Here is a 24,923-nt window from a genome sequence, read left to right as displayed (position 1 = left end):
TAAGCATGAAATATATCAACTTACACTAGCTATTTAAAAAATGACATGCCTTTCAACTTTCTTTGAAGGGTTCTGTTTATTTGCTTCTGTTCACAGTAGTATCCATATTTTTACCTGAGCCTATCTTATTGATCTATATTAAGAATACTTTAAACATAAACCAAGCTTTCATCATGACCGTTTATTGAAATGAATAAAATGAGTATGGCTTTTTAAAATAAAAATATTTTGGTGGGAAGTCATCTTCTACCAGGATTCTAAATAAAGCAATGCACAAATTTAGGCACATTGAAATTCTTCATATTATACCGCTTTTAAACTTTTTCTGCCCCAAATCATAAAGGTTATAGAATTTTTCACAATCTTTTACAACCTACTTGCTTTCACAGTTTCTTACTATTGACAAAAAAAAAGAATAGAATTTCCCCTCAAAGAGAGATAATTTGCCACCGTTTCAAAGAATTTTACTATAACTTATTTTTTCCTCCGAAGAGTTTTGCTACAACTTTTAAAGGCAAGTCCAAGAGAGGAATTCTAAGAATGTTTATGTAGTGGCGGTTGTACTTGGATTATGTGAATGACCTTCAAACTTGTCTGTTTTCATTGGATAATTTAAGAAGGAGAGATCCTATTAAAATTCAGTCACACTTCCTTATAGATATACCCAATCAACGGGAGAAGCATCCAGATTTATGGGACAGGGGAGCACTTCCGGGGCTATAATGGAGAGTTCTGATGCAGCTTCCTACAAGGAGGAAGAGAGTCTGTATACACAATCACCACCTTCTAGGGATATATAAGGGACCAAGCCAAATGAGGGGAGACACTCGCTTCTTCCCATTCAACTGCAGCCTGCTTTTGAAACCTCACTATGTCTTGCCACGACTGCTCTGCAAACTACAGCTTGGGATCCCTCAGAAATCCCAGCCATATTCCTCTCACCTCCTCCATTGCGCTCTGCTCTACGGGTGTGAGCTGTGGTGATGTCCTCTGCTTGCCTAGTAACTGCCAAGACCATCTCCGGCCTCTGGACAACTGCCAAGAGAGCTGCGGCGAACCCACCAGCTGCCAGCCCGCCCACTGTGAGCCCAGCAACTATGAAACGTCTTGCTACCCTCCTACTACTTACTACGTGTCCAGGCCCTGCCAAGGAACCACTCTCCTTCCTGCTGCTTCTTACATCTCTGGCGTCTCTGGCTCCTGCCTCCCCGTATCCTATAGACCTCTGAGCTATGTGTCCAGCAGCAGCCGACCCGTGAGCCTCCTGACTTATGGATGCCGCCCGGTGGGTTATTTGCCCTGTGGTCCGCAGTCACTGAGCGTTGTGCCCAGCAGCCTCAGACCTCTGCGTCCTGTCTTCGGTGGATGTCAGCCTCTGAGCCATGTGTTCAGCACTTGCCGTCCATCTTGCTCTGCGCTGGGAGGCCAGTAGCTTCCTTGTTCCAGTCAATAATCATGCCAAGGACTTGGAGAAAAATTCAAACTCTGTGGACCTGTGCTTCTTTCCTACTAGTGCCTTTTCTTACTTTTACTCTGTCTGATGTAATTCGAGTTGCTCCTTTCCTCTTTTTATCTTTTTGTCATCTCTCCTCGGCATAAAATTATTTGATTTACAATGCTGTTCAATGTCATTCAGGTGGCGGAAGAATTTATTTGGTTCATGTTGCAATAAATGAGATTAAGGCAGAATTAAGAATCTGGTTCTTTCATTATTTCATTTGAACACAGAAATGACCAACCTCAACTGCTTGCAAGGTGAGTGAATAGGGCATAGAATATGCAACCCTATGTTCTTATTTCACAGTAGTGGAATAGCTTGATGGTTTATTCCTTAAGCTTCTTTCTAGATCTCTGATCCTACGTACTTAAGAGACCCAAAAAGCCCTTGGTGGAAGTGACTTTGAGAAGGCAAGATTCGGAACATTTTCCTTATCTTTCTCATCCAGTGAACATACTTCCACCAAAATCTCCTTTCTAATTGCAAAGTGAACTGTGTTTCCCTCCTGCGTAAACATTTGATGGCTTCCTGTGCTCTATTCCCATATAATAAAAATGCAAATCCCTGACCATGACATCTGTTTTCCATCATTGTCTTCCTCCGTCCCACCTCTCCAGCTTCATCCCTTTCTCAGTGTTGCCAACACTAGGTTCCTGAAATTCTGACTTACACCTAGGTTCTTGAACACGTGGCATTTTATAATTATCTACCCTTCTGCGTACGTCATCATCAAGACCAGCATGCACTTCTGATCAACCTACGTTGAAAACTTGTCCTCAGTTTTGAAAACACAGTCCAGCTTTATTTAGCAATTGCTGATTTATTCAGCAGCTGTTTTATTCCCTGTGTCTAAACCATCCTGTGCCAGATGCAGTTACAGAGCTAGACAAGATCAACCCGAACTACTTCAGTACTTACCAGAAGCCACATGCTCTGGGACATATCTATATTAAAGATACATTTTCCCCTCACTCAACATAAAATGTGTAGGGGCACCTGGCTTTTTTTAAATTTAATTTCCAAATTATATTAAATTTATTTATTCCAAATTAATTTTAATTTAATTTCCAAATTAAAATAAAACTAAACTGCAGGGGCGCCTGGGTGGCTCAGTCGTTAAGCGTCTGCCTTCGGCTCAGGGCGTGATCCCAGGGTCCTGGGATCGAGTCCTGCATCGGGCTCCCCGCTCCTCTGGGAAGCTTGCTTCTTCCTCTCCCACTCCCCCTGCTTGTGTTCCCTCTCTCACTGGCTGTCTCTCTCTCTCCGTCAAATAAATAAATAAAATAAAAACTGAACTGTAAAGGCATGATGTTAACGTTTCTGAGGAGCTGGAATATCTAGAAGTTGTGTCAGCATGCAAGAAAGACAGCGATCTCCAGGAGCTGACTAGGAGTTGTTTCCTCTAGAGAAGGCATATGCCTCTGGTTCTCAGAACCCATCTTTCCTTGTAGACTTTCTGACATGGAAGCAGAATGCCGGTTCCTCCTATATCCGTGTTCATGCTGCTGTTGTGAACACCACTCTAGTTCATTCTGGTTCATTCCTTTGCCTTACGTGCCTGTCTCTCCTAGATGTTTTGAATTTGTGACATCTGCACCCTTTATATATATATTTTAAAGATTTTACTTATTTATTTGTCAGACAGAGACAGAGAGAGAGAGCACAGGGGGAGCAGCAGATGGAGAGAGAGGGAGAAGCAAGCTCCCTGCTGAGCAAGGATCCCAATGCAGGGCTCCATCCAGGACCCCGGGATCATGACCTGAGCTGAAGGCAGTTGCTTAACCGACTGAGCCACCCAGGCGCCCATCTGCACCCTTTATATTGTGTGGTCTTTCACAACCCTTTCCTCACCCCTTATCCTGAAGATTAAATCACACCGTGACTTAGCCTGTTTTTATCTCAGACATCTATTGTTGATGTCGTTGGACTGTTTCTTTTAAAAATAATTTTAAGTGGAACTGTAGTCGAAATATACTAATCCGTGCACAAATCATTATTCCACAGAGGCAGCCATTTTTCTGACTTCTAACCCATATATTAGCTTTGCCTGTTCTTGAACTTTGAAATGAAATTATACAGCATCTACCCACTTATTTCTGGCTTCTTTTATTAAGCACTGTGTTTGTGAGATTCTTCCATGCTGTTTTATATATACCAGTAGTCTGTTTATTTTTCTGGTTATATAATATTCAAGGTAGTAAAACACCAAAATTTATTTAACCATCCTGCCATTGATGATCCTATGGGTTGTTTCCAGGTTAGATTAAGAATAATGTATAGAATACTCTTTTATTCTTGTACCTATCTTTGGCTATACACATGGAGGTATTTTTATTGGGTAATATATTTAAGAGTGGAATTGTTAAATTGTATGGGATGTGCCTATTCAGCTTTTTTCTACGCCAATACAAGGTAATGCCCTATAGTTACACCAGTATTGATTCCCACTATCTGAGTATGAGAATTTCAGCTGTTCTGCGTCCTCATCCATATTTGCAATTGTCAGTGTTTTTTATTCAGCTATTCAAGTGAGTATGTAGTTTTGAAAAATGTTGGCTTTATTTGGAATTCCCCTGATGACTTATCAGAATGAGAACATTTTTTAATGCTATTTTTTTTTTTTTGTAAAGTAACCGTTCATGTCCTTCGCTGATGTTTTTAATTGATATGTCTGTTTCCAGAATGGAAAGTTTCTTTATGTAGTGTCTCCATTAGTTCTTTGTTGGATAGATAGAGATTGAATATCTTCTTCCACATCCCTCCGTATCTTTTTACTCTCTTACTGGTGTTTTTAGGTTAATAGAAGTTCCTTATTTTAAGTTAACCCGATATATCAATCTTTTATTTATGGTTAGTACTTTTTAGTTTCCTTTTTAGGAAATCTCTGTTTACCCCAAATTAATGAAGACACTACATGGTAAATTAAACTTTTTTTGTTTTGCCTTCAGCATTTGTATATGCCATCAATGTGAAATAGATTGTGTGTGTGTGTGTGTGTGTGTGTGTGTGTGTGTGTGTAGAAGAGTCCAAAATTCCAGTTGAACTACCACCATTGCCTAAAAATAGGTATTCAGTTCTCATCTCCCCATAGTTCAGATTTCAGACAGGAGGATTTTAAGGGGAATTGTATATTCAGTATCTCATGACTATATAGGACCTGCTAATATTTATACATTAGCTCACATGTGATAATTTTGTATTGCTAGCCCAGGATCATGTTTCTTAATTAATTTAATTATTTTAATATGCAGCAAGGTAATTATAATTATTTCTAACTGAGCCAAAATCATATAGATTGTAAATACCTGATCTGGGATTTATTTCCAAGTTTTATCAAAACCCATATTTCTCTAGTAAACTACAATATGATTATAATATAAAAACGTGTTTGTTTGAGTCGGTTAATTTCAGGTCAGTATATAAGTTGATATCTATTGCTTTCTAGCTTCATGGGTATATTTCCTATGGCTAACGTAAGGGGAGAATAGGTGCTTACGCTTTTTTTCCACACAAAAAATATGTTCTTTTTTAATATCCAAGCACCAATGCATTGGTTGCAATTAACCCTCTGGGTATAGTCAGCTTCAAACTGGCTGTCACAAGAACTGACCTTCTTTTGTTAAACCATGAGCTCAAATACTACTTTGCCCTTCCTTTATGAACTCTAATCAAGAATACCTGTTAGGTCTCCATCGTAACCAATTATGAAACATTGTCCCTGAAGTTCAAAATCAGACAGAATCATCTTGTTCCTTATCATGCCTGAAGTAGATTAAGGAAAAATAAATATTTAAACTTGAATAATGATTATCTAAGTCTTTAAATCAAGCATACCTAAGGAAAAAATGCAGTGTTAGTCTAACAGTCTATTCAGATATTTTGAGGGTAGAATTTGAAATCTGAGGTTTGTTTTTTTTTTTTTTTTTTCTCAAGGCTTACTTTTGTATAATCACTTCTCAATATAAACAGTAGTTTCTTCTTTCTCCACTGAGACATAATTTCTCATAGGGGAATTTTCTAGAAATTGGAGAAGGTGAAGCTACTGGGGGTAACTCTTAAGGGATGTTTGGACTTCCAGTTTCAGCTCCAACATGCAAAGAATGTAGAAATCATCACTTCTGTCTTAAAAGAAGAAAAATTTGGACAACTTGAAAACCAATGACTTTTCTTGGACCCATCAGAGAAGTGGATTTGCATGGCAAACTGTTATCCCAAAATTTGGAGAAAAGCGAATCCAGAGAATCACAGATGAAGCCTGCTTACCCAGGACAGGAAGCTATGCTTAAACCATAACCTGGTAGGAAGGCTTCATAATTTCGAGGAATTACTGGGGGCTGAGTGTGAACCAGCATGAAGATAACTACCTCTTTGGAGCCACAGTCTTAGGGATGCCCCCCAATTCATGCGCTTAACATCCAGTAACCCCACTAGTTTCTAATAATGAAGAATCGAGGAAGATGCTCTCATGGCCATGTCAGAGGAAGGAGAGTGATGAGGGAACAGAAGGCAAGCTGAGGACAAAGCAGAACCTGACACCCCGCATGCCCCCTCCGCCCCCAGCCATGGGAAGTATGTGACATTCCTCAGGCACCCCTGGCTGCCCTAAAGCTAAGGAAAGGAAAAACAAATAACTAACAGAGATCACAATCCTGAAAGACCTGAGTCTCCCTCAGTTTACACATGTCCTAGTGATTTACAAGAAGAAGCTTTCTTATCAATAGTCTAACTTCCAGAGACCCATAATTCAGTTTCCTGAAGCCCTAATATTATCATCCCCTCCATAAAATCGAGGGAGGCTGAGGCAGAAGGAAATGTAAATAAAATGAAATTTCTTTTAAACCTGCAGCCCATTGATAAGGATATGTGATAGGAGGAAAGTAACATTCTCCCCGGAAGTTCCCGACTATCTTCCTGTTAATGCCTTACTAGAGGGGTAAACAACCTTAACTTGACAATGGCAAGGCCTCCAGTATCGTCTTCTTTAACATATGAAAGTATTTTCTCAACCTCCCTTTTTCCTTACCTCACCCAACCCCATAGTACATAATCAGCCACCCCTTATATCCCAGGGGCAGCAGCTCTTTCAGCCTACGGGTCCTGTCCCCGTGCTTTCATAAACCACCGTTTTGCACCAAAGACATCTCAAGAATTCTTTCTTGGTCGTGGGCTCCGGACTCTGCCCCCCTGAACCTCACCGATATCCCACAACCTCATCAGAGAGGAGTAATCCTAGTGAAGCATACCCAGAGCCGCATCTTCCATCACAAATATCCGTGTTCCAGGAGGAAAAACTTGACCAGAGCTTTTCCCAACCTGAGGAAAGAACATTTCTCTCCTTTCAGTCCCCACCAGCTCCCTTGTCTGTGGCAGGAAGGAGGTGCAGAAACTAGGAAACATGTTTGAAGGTCAAGCTCAGGGACAAAGGTCCACTACAAGATTGAGTTTTAGTTAGAATAGAAGGCTTCCCCTCTCCCCTACCTTATCACCATACCAACAGCCTTGCAGCATAATAACAGTGGATTGCAACTGAAGGAGCTACAGAGGGAGCTTCTTTCTGAGGAGGAGTACATAGGAAAGCCCAAAGCCAACAGGAGAGAGAGAGTGTGTGTGTGTGTGTGTGTGTGTGTGTGAGAGAGAGAGAGAGAGAGAGAAAGAATACTAGAGAAATCTGAAGCTTCTGGCACCTACAGCAAATATCTAATCTTAGGCAGATTAACCGCAAACCTCACACTAAAGGCCTATTTATCTCAGTTTCTAACATCCTATGCAACCTGTCTGACTTTTAACAAAGTTTTAAGACACACCAAAAGGCAATAAAATCCACAGTCTCCAGAGAAAAAATAAGCATCAAACTCAGATTCAGATACAATGTAGATGTTGGAATTATCAGACAGGGAATTAAAGTAACTCTCATTATTATGTTTAGAGCTCCAGTGGAACAAGCAGACAATATACAAGAACATATGGCTAATGTGAGCAGAGATAGGATATGAAGAAAGAACAAAAACTGCTAGAAATCAAAAACACTGTACAAAAATGAAGAATACCTTCGACCATCTCATTAGTAGACTGGACATAGCCAAGGAAAGAATCAGTGAGCTTGTAGATAGGTCAATAGAAACTTTGCAAACTGAAATGCACAGAGAAAAGAGAATGGGAAAAACATAACAGAGCTTCTAAGAACTGTGGGACAATTTCAAAATGTATGGCATACTTTCGGTGTCATTGGCATAATTGGAATGCCAAAAGGAGAAGAAAGAAAGGAACAGAAAACATTAATTGAAGTCATAATGGCTGAGAACTTTCAAATTTTAATGACAACCCCAAACAACTGATTTAGGAAACTTAAGGAACCCTGAACAGCATCAAAACCCAAACCAAAGCCAAAACTAAACAAAAAGAACAGTATACCTTCTTATGCCATATTCAAGCTACAGAAAAACAAAGACAAAGTGAAATCTTGAAGAAAAAAAAAAAAGCCAGAGAAAAAATAACTTATTGAGAGGAAATAAGATAAGAGCTATAGTGGACTTCTTGTCAGAAAGCATGTAGGCAAGACTTAGGTGAAATATTTAAAATGTTGAAAGAAAGAAAAAAAAAACCACTAACCTAGAATCCTATATCCAATAAAATTTTCTTTTAAAAGTGAAGAAGTATAAAGATTTTTCTCAGACAAACAAAACCTGGGGAATTCACTGCCAGCAGAACTCCCCTGCAAAAAATGTTAAAAGTTCTTCGGGGAGAAGGAAATTATATATGTCAGAAACTCTGCTCCACATATAGAAAGGAAGAAGGGTGGAGAAGAAATAAACACATAAAATAAACTTTTTCATTTTTCCTGTTCTTAATCGATCTAAAAAGAATGTGTGCAGTGGCATGGTTGTTACTTAATTCCATTCATCGTTCAGATCAAATCAGTCTTTTGGGTCTTTTTTTTTTTTTTGGTTTTTTTCTTTCGTGTGTGTGTGTGTGTGTGTGTGTGTGTGTGTGTGTGGTAGATATTTTCCTTGAAATGGTTGAGAAAATCTACTTAAATATAAGAATCAGTTCCAATTTACAACTCAGTCAATATTTCATTGTATCAGCTGATTAATTCATTTGCAGCATTTAGTATGCATCGTTGCTCAGTACATAATAAAGAATTCCTATTACGTGCCACGTCCGCTTCTGGGCGCTGGAGCAACAGTGGTAAACAAGACAGATGCTATCCCTTCCCTTCTGGGGCTTACCCTCAGTCTGGGGGAGGAAATAGATAGTAAACCGTAATCAAGAATATGGTAACACTGGAGTGGATAAAGTAGCACAAGGGGTATGAAAATGGTATTATAAGCAGGGGGAGATAGCTACTTTCAACAAGGTCAGAGGTATTTCGTCTTTTAGAAAGTGACATATGCACTGTAACCAGTAGGATTAGTAGGAGAGCATCCTGTGATAAACTGAGGGAGGTGTGTTTGGGGCATGGAGAACAAGAGCAAAGGCACACACTTGGGGAGGATTCAGAACAGAAGGAGATAAGTGTGGCCACTGGGCAGTGGAGGAATCAAAGGCAATAGCAGAATTTGCCAAAATAGTCAATATATTAGACACTCTTGACAACAACAGGGTCATGGACTCTATCAGGTGTACCTAAACTGTGTTTAACAAGCATTGGTTGTTTCCCAAAGGTACAGTAAACACAACCAGATAGGTGTCCAATATCTATAAAATATCCAAGAGAGATATTTACCTATACTTACAATGAATCCTAGCATCCTACTGGGACAGTAAGACTCAGAGTGGTTCATATTATATAAAAACAACTGATTCTCTTACAAGAAGATCTTTAAAAAGAATGTTCAGCTATAATTCTTAGTATTTGTTAGTCAGTCATTAATCTGGAGTTTTGCTGGAGTAACACTAGATTCTGACCTAAGAGTTCATAAGGTAAAAGCCTCCGAGGAAGAGAAGCTGGAGGGTTGATTAAGAATTTTGCTGAATGGAATACGTCAGTGGCCATGCAGGAATAGACAACAATATTCTTCTCCAGATGTTTTAACAACATCTCTGCCTCTTATTCATACATTTATTGAACCAATTGAATAAAAGTAGGAACGCCAGGGCTTGAACTTTCAGATAGAACTTTCGGAGTTATTATGTGATAGAACAATATGTCATGTGGGTAACTCTCAAACCAACAGAAATGAGAAGCATAGTTAGCTTGAGATCACAGGGACACCATAAGAAGTGTCCTTCTCAGCCAGCTAAGAAAGTGTAAGTACCTCTCCCTTACGATGTCCAGTACCTTCCAATGCCTTTGGCTATTGTTCAGTACAAAGCTACTCAAGCAATAGCTCACTTTTTGAAGGTCAACACTCACAAAAAAGTATATATTGAGGTGTTGGCTTCAAAAAATTTTTAGAAGAAAACATTCTTAATTCCCCAATTTTTCTAACATATTTACCGTGGCAGTATTTAAATATTTTCATGAGTTTAAGGCCCAAGGACTTTTTCCCTCTCAATTATTTGGATATTTCTGCTCCTATTTACTGATTGCATTACTTTTTTTTTTCTTTTTGTATGGGAAATTGCTCAGCATATGTTAATGTACTTTCTTGATCAAACAAACATATGTCAATGGATATTACTGCTAACATGTTTGCCATAATCATTTTCCTATTTTTAAAAAGATTTATGTATTTTTTTGAGAGAGAGAGAAAGTGCAAGCATGGGGTGAGGAGGGACAGAGGAAGAAGAGAGTCTCAAGCAGACTCTGTTGAGCACGGAGCCCCCTGTGGGCTCGATCTCAGAACCCTGAGATCCTCAGTTGATACCAAGAGTTAATACCAAGACCAGAGTCAATACCAAGAGTCTGATGTTCAACAGACTGTGCCACCCGGGCATCCCCATTTTTCTATTTTTTTGGGGGGAATATAGGTGTTGAAAAGTTTGGGTTGTGCATTGAAATGAAAGCAGGTTGTTCGTAACTCTACTTAATTTCTTCTGGGAAGTATCTAAAAATGAAAACTAAAGATTTACTTAAAAAATAAAACATGCAGGGCACCTGAGTCACTCAGTCGGTTGAGCATCCAACTCTTTGTTTCAGCTCAAGTCATGATCTTAGGGTGGTGAGCCCTGTGTCGGGCTCTGCGTTCAGCCAGGAATCTGCTTGAGATGCTCTTTTTCCCTCTCCCTCTGCCTCTCTGCTTACTCTTTCTCTCTCTCAAACAAATAAAGAAATCTTTAAAAAAATAAAACATGAAGTTATTTTTACTCTAAAGTGTCTAGCAATTGCCTTGATAAATAAAATTAATTAGGAAAAACGCTGTGGATTGATGAAAGCATCCATGTCCTATGCATACTCTGATATTTTTATATTGTGGAAAGCAGTGACCTTTTCCAAGTGGGTGAGTGCCCTTTATGTGACATCTGGGCCTCCAGGATGTTATGAAAAGGCAGTTTACTTAATCATACAAGGAACCTACGTATTGTGTCATGCATAAAAAATGCTGCCATTGAGAAGCTACAGGATGAACTTACAGAAAATCTTCCCCGTTCATATTCCAACAAGGTAAACTGAGGAACAGCCCTTCTGTGGACAGTGTAATGTCAAGCATGCCACTCTGATAAAGGTCCCTCACTTGAATCCAGAGAAACAAGGCTGCAAAACAGACATCTGATATACAGATCTTTCATCAGGTGCTAGCAGTTTTCAGTATTAGAAAACTAATGCAAACATATTTTCTATAGTAATTTAATCTAATCTCAAGAACTCTATGGTCCTCCAAAAAGCATATTTAATCCCACTTAGTAAATTCCTTAATGTCCCATGCTAAGTTAATCTAAATGTGAACTAAATTATAAACACCATATCATTATTTAGTGCCTGATCCATTATATTATATTGCATTGCATTATATTGCACAATAGTGTCAAGCCTTTTAAATTATACCTGTGAACCAATGCGGTATTGAATACACTGTGTTTTGTTTTCTTAATCTCAGCCTTGTTGACCAGTTCCGACACAGTGTGTATGTCAAATCATTTAGCAAAATGTTAACATATCCTTCTTTAAACAGAAAATTTACATTCAAAGGATTCTAGAAAATAGGCCCATGTGAAAATTTAAAAGTGATAGAAAATTCAGTTATGGGAACTCACACTTCCTAATGCATGAGTCTCTGTCATCATTTTTGATGCATCTGTTTGACTTTAATCATCTGACTATAGATATAAATATGTAAAATATCCTCACTCATGGTGAGTACAGGATCACAGGGGTCTTAGCTTTGTATTTCCAGTACTTTTGCCTTATTTTCTGATCCAAAGATGAAGGACACTATGATTCTTTGAAAAAACAAATCTTAAAATAATAAATTTTATTCTTTCATTATTTGTCTCTTGGACAATTATTGAGAAGTGAAAAAAAAAAAAAAGATTGTCAGGACCATGATATAGGACATACTTACAAGAGTAGACTAGGTTTTCTTCTGAATTCAAATCAGAGCTTTACTGAAAATGTGAAAATCTTTTTATTTCTGTGATGCAAGGACGTGGTTTCCTCAAGAAGGGATCGTGTATTGAAACTTCAGAGGAGCAACTGAGATTTGTCTAGATGCTTAAGGCCAATGGTTTCAGAGGCATGTTGAGAGGACACACAAAAATATTTTGTTGCCTCTCCACTTTTCTATTCTTTTTAATTCCATCTGCAAGCTCAAACCACCTCTGATTCCCAATATAAATGGACCACTGTCCGATCTAACAGCACAAAGAGAAAGAGAGAACATGCAGGGAAATGTTGGGGGCCCGCACATGACACATTGTCTGCTCCTGTTTGCGCTATCAGCAGTTGTATTGATGAGCCTGCTTTTCATTAATAGAAGAGCCTTTTCCATTTTCTTTATGAAATTCTTATTGGTTGATAAATATCCGGGATTGTCAAGTCAGCATGAGCTGCGTCTCTGGAGATGATGATGGCCTATAAGATATATCTGTAACACAAATTTATGAATTGATTACAGAACTTTCTCAGCTGCAGGGTGAAAAGACTGCTATATTTTAAAGCGTACTTGGCATCTTGTTTCTCGTAGAGAAACCTATTCTCCATTATTCCATTTATTATTAGGAGGAAACAGCGCAGTAACATACAACACTTCTATTTTCTTTACAGTCAGAGGCAAAGAGGGTGGAAAAGGGGAAAAAGAAAGACAAAGAGGGAGAGATTGAAAGGTAAAGGAAGATGACCCTGGGGTAAATCTCAAACTATGTTGGTGGAACTATCATGAGTATCTTTGTTTAAAATTGTATCTCCAAATGCATTCATTCAACATCATACATTCAACAGATATTTTTGAGTTGTTATTATATACGGGACATGATGTATTTGCATGGACACGCATACTACTGAATCTTGTATGTCTTCAAACCAGCAGTATAGTCACCACGTTAATGCTTTGGCATCTGGAAGCTGAACTCTAATAAAGCTTTGGTCCAATGTGTTGCTCTACAACCTATCCACCAAACGGCAAAGCAATTTGATGGGGGGAGGGGTGGTTGTTGGGGGACATTTTCTGGAAAAGTCTGGAAAGGTAAAAGTTGCAGAAAGTTCCATGAGAGCTTTCACCAGCAATAAAATTTTTTAAATGGAAAAGAGTTTCTTAAAATCTGGAATGCAATGGGTTTGTTTTTATTTTATGTAGGCATGGCTAATCAGAGACTTCAAGAATTGGTGAATGCCTAAGGGATTGTCTTGTCCAGTGGTTCCCTAACCAGGCTTTGTAGAGGCATCCTTAAAATAAATCAGGTTCTTGGGAGCCAATTATGTCTCTATATACAAGCCTCTAAGTCATAGATCCAGGAATCTGCTTTATGTTCTTTTCCCCTAAAATGTCACCATGTTTTTCAAAGCAAAGTTGGATTTGGCAGTAAATAATCTAAACTACTCCTTCTAGACGTTCATTTTCTTCTCAGTTCTTAATAAGAGAAACTTACCTTATGAAATATGTTTAGCAAATGATGTTAAAATTGACAACCAAGATCCAAAAACTAGGAAGCTAAGCAATCAATACAAACATACCAAAATAGGAAATCCCATCAGTCACCCCAAAATTCATATTAGATTAATAATGACACCATTTTTCATATCAAATTGGCAATAATAAATAATGGTAACAATACTAGATGGTTTTGAGAATTTGGTAAATCTGATACTCAATCTACTGCATTAGAAATATGGATTTAGGGGGCACCTGGGTGGGTCAGTCAGTTGAGGACCAACTCGGTTTCGGCTCAGGTCATAATCTTCATGGGTTGTGAGATGGAGCCCTGCCTGGGGCTTCAAGCTCACGGGGGAGTCTGCTTGAAGATTCTCTCCCTCGGCCCCTCCCCCTATTTGCACTCTCTCTCTCTCTCTCTTTCTCTCTCAAATGAGTACATAAATCTTAAAAAAAAAAAGAAAGAAATGTGGATTTAGAAACACATATCAAAAGCTTTTAAAATATATTGTGATTTGGGTACATTAGATTTTTTTTTTTTAAGAAATAATAAACAAAACAGAAATATGGGCAAGCCTCCAGACAAATCCTAGTTGTCATGGGGAACTATGGAAACATTTGAAAAGTCTGTCAGGCCTTTCAAAGCCACTTCTCCTCTGGTAGTGAGTGTCCTAATTATTTTGAATGTTACATGCCAGTATTTTTTTAATGGGGAATTAATGTGTAGATATAATCTGGATGTAATTTTAGAATAAATGAAGTATTTTTTTTGAAGAGTTTTATTTCTAAAATTCTACCACACTGTGTATATTTTTCTCATTTTGCTGAAAGCCAGAATTGTGAAAACTTCAAAGATGACTAGTCATTCTTGCTTTGTGAGTCTCTGCCTGTTCTTTGATGTGTGGTCTCATCACGTATGGATACAAATACTTATGTTCTCCCTCCCCTCTTATACTAGATTCTGGAGAAGGAATTCCCTTTCAGCGAGTTATGACCCCACACTTTGCGGGAAGTGATAAGAAGAATGAGGGTAAATATCTGGGACAGGAATATTTGAAAAATACCAGTAAAACTTTATGACAGAGTTGGAGGGTATTTTCACTGGCATCTGGACAACTATTAATGTAATGCCGTCAGGTAAAGAATGTCACCAAGACAGAGGTGAGTGTGTGCATGGAACTGCCAGGAAGCAGTGAGGATATATAGAAAATTTACCTAAAAGGAAACAATCACATTTGAGAAAGTCACATTTGAGACAGTCTCTATAATTCTCCTGAAACTCATTCTGATAACGTCACATCTTTCAACAACTGTCCCTCTGGAAGTGGTAGCCCCTACTCTTTTGGGAGTAATACTATATAATTTTTTTTTTAATCTGTTGTCTTCTGCTGTAGAAGAATGATCTGTGAAAGTGGCCTCTGCTTAATCAGTAGTTGCCAGCGTGGCTTCTAGACTACTGTCAAGAGCACTGTGTTGAGCCCACCAGCTGCCAATCAGCCAAATGTGGGCCTCGCAACTGTGAAACCTCTTGATGTCCTTCTGCTAATTGCCACGTGTCCCTGCAGAAACTGACTTTGTTTCTGCTACTTTCTGTGTCTCCAGTTCAGGCCACCCACCTGTTGGGTGAGGTCATCGAGAGGATGTGACTGCCAGTTGGCCAGAATCTGGACCCAGGACATTGGAGGCTCCCATTCCCTCCCCCGTCCTTGGAATGTGCATTCCACTTGCCCTCCCCACTCCCAGAAACTGCCCTAAGGATACAGCCTTGAGATAAAAATGTGGTGTTGAGGTTGTCTGAACTGGGTATGTAACTGAACCCAGTTAAGGCCTCTAGATAAATTTTTAAGATTTGTGGGCAGGTGCAGAGTCTACACGTCTTTCAGTGGCCAAGATAAGCCTTATACGAAAGCTCCCCTTGTTTATCAGACCTGCTACCTGCCAATCTGGAGTGACCTGCTTCTTTCTTTGGTCTCTCCCTGCCCTTTGCTTAGGGGGGCTCAGTTTGAAATTTCACCAGCGAAGCTCCCAGGAAGGCTAGGAACTGACAACTGGTGAGCCAGCCAGGAGACTGAAGAAATGAGCCTTGAGAAAGAGGCATCCCACTGAGGGATCTCTATGTGAGAGGGGTAGCCCATACGCTAGTCGCTTGTGGACCACCATGCAAGTATGGGGACACACTGAAAATGCTGGCTGGCCCATTGTGCTCATTTGAGGAACTGTCCAGAGCGCGCTACAGCAAAGAAGGGGAATGTATGGCTGCGCGGTGGCTAGCCTCTGCTGTGGGCTGGACACTGATGCCTGACCAAAGACCAAAACTTAAGTTAGGAAGTAGGAAGAAGAGCCAAAATTAAAGAAGGACATGTGGGTGTCTGTCACTCAGCTGGCTTCAGAGCTGGCAGATATGGTGGGAGAGTAAGATAACCAGCTCGAGATTTTAGTGGGCCATTTTGCAAAGCGAGGAGGGTTCAAGCTGCTGCAGGTTAAGGTCTGAGAATTTGGGATAAAGCCTCATTGGGAAGCTAAAAGGCGAATCCCTGGGAAAATAATAAGAATGAAGAGCAGGATTTTGTGGAGACTGATGGAGAAATAAGCAAAATGCCCCAGGCCATTGACACCTGATCCAAGAAAAAATTTTAAATGTCATTTAGCCCAAAATGCCTAGGAGAAAACTTACATTCTTCCTCTTTCCTTTGGAGTTGTAAATCTTATCACGTCTTTGAAATGTAAACACTCTGGGTAACCGTACATTGACCAAAAAGACCCAAGAAAAAAAGGCAGGGAACAAGACTTTTTAAATAGACTGCTATAGAAGCTCCCTTGACCAAAAAATCAAGGCGTCCACATCCTCCATAAGATCACAAATATCAAGTTTTAGTCCTATGACTGGGCACCTGATTCATGGCTGAAGTTTGGAACGAATACTGTTTCTGTTTGTATATTATGTGCATCTATGCGTGTCTATTGTGTATATGTGATGTTTTTCTATCTCTAGGTGTATTGCCAAAATTGATTGGTTAGAGAACTTGGGTTTTTACAAAACTACTCGAAATGATAAGGGTGAAAGAAAATGACAGTATATGAAAGGCAGGTAAGAAAAATAGAAGGTGATTTTTGGGTAAGGAAAGAGGAAGGGCATAAGGACTTTTTGGTAAAGGAAAAAAGAAAGTACTTTTGTCCTAAAGTAAAAGGATTGTTCCAGGATGGATAAAGAAGATAGGACAAAAACTGAATGGAGATGTAAAGCTGCAGAAGGCTTGTGGAAAAGGAATATTGAGAAAGGAAATTTATGTGTAGCCAGGCTAAGATTGGAACCGCTTTATTTAAATTAAAAAGAACAAAGAGTGGGGGGTTAATACCAAAAGTATACTAGTGCAAAATGAGAATTTGGTTTCCTCCCCGATAAAAAAGACAAAGTTTTCTAGATTACTGCTCTGCTTTTAACAGGAGATTGTAATCAAAAGTTTTTCTGTACCCTTAATGCACTTTGCCTGGCAAACAAAGATTCTGTGTTTTGTCTTTATCTGGTCTTTGATTACTTAAGAAAATGGAGTCTTCTTTATTAAAAGAGCTAAGTTTTTTGCAACTATGTAATTTTTGTATACATTAACTTTCATGGGAAACAAATAAGAAGTGATGCTAAACTTTTTTAAGGGTATATTTAAATAAAATTTCTAAAAATCTGATATGTCGTGGTATAATATTATCAATCATAATTTTAAAGTGTATGCCACAGAAATAACCAAATTCTCTTGTTAATTGCATTATAATGAACTCTCGCCAGATCTTTAACCATGGTCATTTTTAAATCTTTTGTCCTTTGCAGACACTTATTGTTTTACTCGGATGCTTTGGCAAAAGTGTTCCTGCAAAAGCGCTGAGTCTTCAAGGAGATTCATGGAAAAGACTTCCACAGGTTTCTGATGCCTAAGATCAATTTGCTTTCATGTAGGAGGGACAATAGCGAACTTTCAAGTCCTCCCCAAAGACTATCTGCACACTTCACCATATGTCGTGGGGTGGTAGCCGGAGACTTACCCCGCTCTCCTTTCCCACAGGAGTAAAATGGGCCCATTACACTGATGATATAATGTTAACATGTGAAGACTTGCTTCTGCTGTGAGGCACTCTAAGGGTTTTGCTGGAACATCTGCAAGAAAATGGATGGGTGGTGAACCCCCAAAATTCAAGGCCCAGGCACGATCATAACAGGCCCTATCGTAAGGTTATGGGAGTCATTTGGTCAGGAAAGACCCATGTTGTTCCAGATGCTGTATTTGGTAAGATGCAAACCTATCCAACCCCTAAGAATATAAAGGAAATGCAAGGTTTTGTAGGGATTTGGGATTTTTAAAGGACTCTTATTCCCTTTCTGGAATGGTGCCTTTGTCCTTATGCCTCTTGGTGAAGAAGGGGACATGTGGGACTGGGGATCACAGCAGCAGGCCAACTTCGAGAAAGCAACACTACTAATGAAGCCGATTAAAGCTCTGGGCATCTCCCAAACAGGGCTACCATTTAAATTGGATATTTCTGGAACTCCTAAAGCTGGTGGTTCAGGCACTATGGCAGAGACAAAAGAAGGGGAGAGTGTCCCTAGGATTTTGGTCCCAGCTCTGGGAGCGGACAAAACCCCCACAGGACCCCACAGAGCAACAGCTTCTAGCAATGTATATGGTGATCCTCCGGGTGGAGCCTCTCAGAAAGGAACAACCACAGCAGCCAAGGGGGTGAACTCAGAGTGCTTTGGCTGGTCATCACTCCGGAGCCGTGGCCATTAACCCTTCCCACTGACAGTTGGGCTGTTCTAAAGAGATTAACCCTATGGCTTGGATAATGAGAAGCCAAGGGGCGGATGATTCATGAATGGGCCCTTGTGGAATCCAGACAAGTGGAGGGACATTTGCATTCAGCCTGAGGCAATCCTCACTTCCTTCCCTGTCCCAGCTCACAAGGCATTGACACCCCCTGGCAATCAGGAAGCTGACATCTCAGCTAGGGCAGAAGCCCTAACAACTGACCCTTTAGTAGATACAGCAGATTGGATGCATGAAAAGAGTGGCTCCTGCAGTACCTGGGTGGGATGGCGTATTGCCAAGGATGCTGGATGGCCTTGAAGTACAATGACTTGGTTAATGCAGTGATAGCATTTCATGTGCGTTCTAAACAACACCCAATGCAACTGCTGAAAAAATCTAAGGCCACCTACCAGAGTTCCCGACTAAGGAGCAATCTGCAATTTGGTTATATTGATCTCTCCCTCTGAGTGAGGGTTCTAAATATGCCCTAGTTTGTGTGGACACTGCATCTGGCCTAACCCAAGCTTTCTCTTATTGCTGTTAGGGGGTTAGAAAAACTGAGTACCGCACACAAATACCCTCCTCAAGTAGATAGTGAGTGGGGGTCACATTTCAAAGGTCATGATATGCAAGACCAGCCAAAGAACATAACACTGAATGGAGGTTCTATCTCCCTTATAACTTGTAAGAAGCAAAGTTGGCAGAAAGAAATAATGGAATATTAAAACAGCAGATTAATGGGCACCTGACTGGTTCAGGTGGTGGAGTGTGCAACTCTTGATCTCGGGGCTGTAAGTTCAAGCCCCATGTTGGGTGTAGAGATTACTTACACACACACACACACACACACACACACACACACACACACACAGCAGATTAAATTACTAACTGGTAAAACCACTTCAGCTGGGTGGACTAAAGTACTATCCCAGGCTTTGACACATTTGAATGATCAACCAGTAGGCCCATTGTCCCATATGCCTGATGGGGGACTCCTGCCAAAGCACCCAGGACCATAAAGATATGAAAATGGCAGCAAATAGCCATTGCCTTGACTCTCTCAATGGATCAATGCGCTATGCTGCTGAAAACGCCAAGCCCCATTACACCTGGGAAAGGAATCATCTACTAGGATTCACAATAGGACATCCCACTGGGATGGGTGACTTACCTTCATGCCCTGGAAGAGAAGGCCTTACTACTGAATTTCCACTGGGACCCCATTGTCCACTGCAAATCAGATCTGTTGAAACACATTATACCTGAAATGAAACAAGCACCATTAAAAGAGGGAAAAGGTGGGAATTCTGGTCTGGCATACCCCATCGCCATCTCCTCATGCCTGACAGTGCTAGCTCCCCTGATCGACATGTATGACATATACAACCAAGTCAAGTTCCTAAAGCCGTCAACCACCTTCTCCTCAAGGCCATATGGATATATTCTAATTCTCATTGGTAAAATCATTTTGCTGTCATCTCTGTTCCCTCCATTGACCTGGAGAATGTTATAGCCCTTACCAAATTCATCCAACAACCTTTGAATGATAGCCAACAAATCATGTCCTTATTGAACACTGAAATGTCTCTAAGAGAAAACCTGTCCTCCAAAATAGAATGGCCCTGGACATTAACACTCCTTCCTTGTGTCTCTGCCACTATCCAGTGTGTCGTGTTTATACCTGATGAGTTTGTTAATGTGTTATCTTTATTAAATTATATAAAAAACACAAATGAAAGCCCTGAGTCATCTGATCCCCAGCCTAGGGAACTTAATAAATCAATGGTTTGGATCATGAGGCTTATGGCAGAAAAGTTATCACCAGGTTTGAGAATTATTGTCTTAACCTATATTTTGTCTTGCCTGTGCCTGTGTTGTTACTGTGATCTCTGTCTCTAGTGTGGCCAAATAACCACCAAATGAGCCATCTCCATGCTAGCGAACCCCCTTGCTAACAGCTCAGGGCACATTGCAGAAGAGAAGAGCCTGAGACATTGTAGGGGAGTAGAGTGTTGGGGGAGGCCCTCAAGAAGACATGACTGTTGGTTGACCTGTGAGCTAGCTCCAGGATATTGGCGGTTCCTCACCCTTTCTCTTGTTCTTGGAATGTGCACTCTGCTTGTCTTCCCTGCTCCCAGAAGCTGCCTCAAGGACAGCCTTGAGATAGAAATGTGGTGTTGAGACTATCTAGAAGGTATATGTGACTGAATTCAATTAAAACCTCCATATAAACTTACAATTTTGTGGGAGGGTGCAGAGAATCTACTCATCTTGTAATTGCCCAAGACAAGCCTGGTAAGTAAGTTCTCTTGCTTATTAAACCTGACACCTACCAATCTGGAGTGTTGTGCCTCTTTCTTCGGGCTCTTCCTGCCCTCTGAGTATGGGGCCCAGTTTTAGATAGCACCTGGGAAGCTCCTGAGGAGATTGTGAACCAATACACCAACATACACCAGATGCCCAAGGTCCCAATTAATAGTGGCCACCCTCTGACCTCTCTCTCCTGCGTCTTCTAGGTCTCCAACTATATATCTGGTAGTGGCTTCCCCTTGATCTATGACTCTGTTGTTGGAATCATTGATTTAGTGCATAGCAGTGGCCAACCACTAACCTTATTGTCCAGTAACTTTAGACCTCTGACCTATGTATCTCGTAATTTCTAAAATTTGTGTCCCATCTGAAGCACCTGGCATCACTTATCTTCCAGTAAGTTTGGTTGAGCAGAATCAATATTAGGATTGGATTTTTTGCTAAAAATGTCTTTCCATCTATCACTTATAAAGCTCTTCTGAAGATAGATAGATGATAGTTAGATCAATAGACTTTTTTTCTTTCTTTTTGGAACCAGTTGTTTTGAAATGCTCCTGGAGATTACGGTCTCTTACGCAGTTTTTGTTTGCGTGCTTTCTAGTAGTGAGAAAAGACTTGCTTTAACTCCTCCTAAATGAGTTTTCTCAGGAACTGTAAATACGGCTTTTGTTAAGATTCATTCGTTGATTACAGTGAATTTTTAATGTTTTTAATTACTGAGAGGGCTTGTCCACTAGATAAAGAACGGCAAATGTAACCTGAGTGATTTTTTGGTTGTAATCAGTTTTATTCATTTCCAAGTTGTGTCAGGTTGTGTTGTATCATTTTGTGTTGTGTCCAGGTTGTGTTCCAAGTTGTGTCAGGTTGTGTTGTATCATTTTCTTTGGCTCTTTTTGGACGTTGGTCATCCTACATTTTTTTTTTTTTATCATTTATGAACTACTCTGATTAAAGTCACTCTCTAATCGTAATTCTGAGGCTCTCATGGGCATAGGACCAGAAGGGATCAAACCTCTTTCCAGTGAGGAGGACAGTACTTGGGGTTTATTTTATTTGATCGTGGCTCTCAAAGATGACAGGTAATTAAAGTTGTGCAATCTTGCTTGATGAGTCTCCAAGTGGCCACTGTGATTAAAAGCATAAAAACTGCTAAATAAACATGGTGGGGTGTGGGTGTGAAAGAGCCAGCAGTGATTATTGAATAGAATGTATGTGCAAATCCCGCAGAATAAATTAGTATGTGTTGAAATTCCATCAACTCTCAGCAACTGGGAAAAATATGCTCAAGTTATTTACAAAGTGGTGTTTTAGAATTAATTAATTGCACCAGTTACTGAAGAGTATGCATTCTGGGAGTTTACATAGAAATAGAATTTGACAGAAGATTATGTATTATGTACAGAGGGTTACATTTTTCTTAGTGTTTTATTCACTAGTATGAGTAAATTAGTCAGATATGTTGGTACAGAGTGATGTCAAAAGAGTCCCATCTAGACTTTCTGGCAATGCATTGTTTTTCTATAATCAGTTAAAAGGTAGGAAATCGTGTGTTTTTTTTGAAGTAATAGCTTCCAAAACTCACGAACACATTGAAATACACCCTCCAGTGGTGTGTTTATATCTGCTGTCCATCCGTCACAAATAGAACCACGAATTTTCACAAATGTTAAATTCTTCTTTGCTTGGATACAGCCGGGTGGTATGTTGGGAGCTTAAGAAGAAGGTTTCTCACCATGAAATCCATTGTATTCCTGAGAAGTAAAGTAAAACCAAAGCTACAATCAGTTGCTCTATTCTTATTGCTAGAGTAATATTGGGGGGTCGCTAGGGAAGTGTATAATCATTGTTCTTTTTCAGGCTAAAATGGTGCTATTTAACATTCAAAAACAGTATGGTTACATATTATTTTGCTTTCTGACCATAGTCAAAGGAAAAAAATCATCTTTAACAATGGCTTAGTTGTTCTTGAGGGAAATACGAAGAAATGCCGGGTAAGAGTTCATAAGAGCTGGCTTAGAGACTCAGCTTTGCTTCTTAATAACTCTGTGACTTGGACAAATTGAATGCATTTTTAAATTTATCTTTTCATCGGGGAAACAAACCTGCCATCCTGCCTCTGAAAGCTGCTACAAAAATTAAATAAGGCAAATATAAGAAATTGCCTTATTCTGGTATCTGAATGGTACCACAATGTAAGTAATTAAATGGTAGCTTATTTGACAAAAGAAATCCCCAAAGCCTATGGCATAAACCGATAAAGAGATGAAATAAACAAATCTCTTTGATTTTTCAGTAGTAAAGAATTTAGCCTGAGGTTTGCATTTTAAATAAATCTTTTATTTTAGAATTGTTTTAGATTTACAGAAAAGTGATAAAGGTAATACAGAAAGTTCCATAGACTCCACACGTAGTAGCCTCTCCATTAATAACAGCTTACATTGGTATTTACATTTGTCCCAATTAATGAACTGATGTTGACTTGTTATCATGAAGTTAAATGCATACTTTGCTCAGACTTCCTTATTTTTACCCAATTTTTTTTTTATATATATTCTAGGATCCCACTCAGGATATCACACTATATTTAATCATCATGTCTCCTTAGGCTACTCTTGGTTGTGACAGTTTCTCAAATTTTTCTTGTTTTTGATGCCCTTGAGAGTTTTGAGTAGTACTGATCAGGAATTTTGTAGAATGTTCTCAACTTGGACTTGCCTGACATTTTTTTCTCAGGATTAGACTGGGATTATGGGTTTTAAGGAGAAACACCACAGACATAAAGTTCCATATCAAGAGTACATACAACCAATACGATTATCATTATTGATATTAACCTTGATCACTTGGCTGAAGTAGTGTTTGTCAGGGTTCTCCTCTGTGAAGTAGTTGTTTTTCCACCTATCTAACCTGTGCTCTTTGAAAGGAAGTCACTATGTGGAGTCCATGATTAAGTGGAAGTTATACCCCACTACTTTAAAGGAGAAGTATGGGGGCATCTGGGTGGCTCAGTCAGTTAAGTGCCTGCCTTTGGCTCAGGTCATGATACCAGGGTCCGGGAATCAAGCCCACATAGGGCTCCCTGCTTGGGGAGCCAGTTTCCCCCTCTCCCTCTGCCACCACTCCTGCTTATTTTCTCTCTTTCTCAAATAAATAACATCTTTAAAAAAATAAAGGAGAAGCATTTACATATACTACTTGGAATCTTTCTGTATAGGAGATTTGTCTATTCTCCCCTACTTATTATTTATACAATGATTGATTTATATGAGCATGGATACATGCCTATGTATTTTACACTTTGGGATATAATCTAATATTATTTATTTTGTTATTTGAATTGTTCCAGTTTTGGTCATGAAGAGGTCTTTCAGTTGGCTTTGTGTGTCTTTGACCTACCCTTGTAATTGTTTAGTTTACTTTTGTTTTTGAGCATTTCTTACTTTCTGGAATGGGAAGAGGCTCCAGTTATATCTGGCATGTTCCCTGTGGGGAATACATATATTCCACATGAACACATCACATTTTAACCTTGCAGATTCATTGGCCATTTGGTTTTAGAAAGGTGTTGCTCAGATAAGACTCACCAAGGTATTCTTAATAGTAAACTTACTCTTACATCAAAATCGCTTACTCATTTTTGATGCTTGATGTGACATCATATTTGACATATTGAATAGGGATGTTTATGAAAAAGCAGACAAAATTTTCCAGGACATGGATAATCACAGAATGCATATGTAGAATTATACAGTGGCAGTATCATTCTGGATTGTATTAATAGGGAATTCAATATTTGTTGTCTGAGAAGTTATATTCCTTTCAGATTCTGCCTTCCAAGAGACCCTCGGTAGGGTATTGCTACTTATTTTACGTGGGAAAAAAAGGGAAAAGAACCTGTTTGAGAATAACTTGTGTATATGTGTGTATGTTAATTTTAAAGAGCTTAAAGATATTTAAAAATATGTATGTATATAGTTTAAAATGTGGGACTTGTTTGGCCTAAAGTGGAACCTGACATTTCTTTTTTCTGAAAGGTATCCTGAGAAAGTGTTCTTTTTGTTTGAAATGACCATATGTGAAAAAAAAAAGCCTTAAAATACAACAGGAATAATGATTGTTAGGCATAAACAAGATCTTTACAGCAAGGGGAAATATCAGTATAAGAGGTTACAAAGTATGAGATCTATATTTAAATATATTCAAAAAGAAGGTAAATTGATTTCTTTATGTATTATTTATCTATATGAAAGCAGGGATTCAGATGAAACAATTTGGATTTTTGCTTTCAGCCAAGATGAAATAATGGGGACAGGATTTATTCTCCCATTAAAATTAATCATAATAAGAGGA

General features: G+C 39.3%; 1 protein-coding gene across 1 annotated transcript; it reads left to right on the top strand.

Moving 5' to 3' along the window:
- Positions 1-842: 842 nt before the first annotated feature.
- On the top strand, positions 843-1,679 carry LOC113255978 (keratin-associated protein 26-1). The gene has a single exon (XM_026499679.3). It carries the CDS (start codon positions 872-874, stop codon positions 1,430-1,432), a length of 561 nt encoding a protein of 186 aa, XP_026355464.2. The 5' UTR covers positions 843-871; the 3' UTR covers positions 1,433-1,679.
- Positions 1,680-24,923: the final 23,244 nt, after the last annotated feature.

Source organism: Ursus arctos, unplaced genomic scaffold (assembly GCF_023065955.2).
Source record: "Ursus arctos isolate Adak ecotype North America unplaced genomic scaffold, UrsArc2.0 scaffold_4, whole genome shotgun sequence".
NCBI classification, from domain to species: domain Eukaryota; kingdom Metazoa; phylum Chordata; class Mammalia; order Carnivora; family Ursidae; genus Ursus; species Ursus arctos.
The sequence above is the reverse complement of the archived record's forward strand: the minus strand, read 5'-3'. Positions and strand labels throughout refer to the sequence as shown.

Excerpts from the sequence above, each read along its gene's own strand:
- LOC113255978 (XM_026499679.3), top strand. The coding sequence starts at position 872 with ATGTCTTGCCACGACTGCTCTGCAAACTACAGCTTGGGATCCCTCAGA.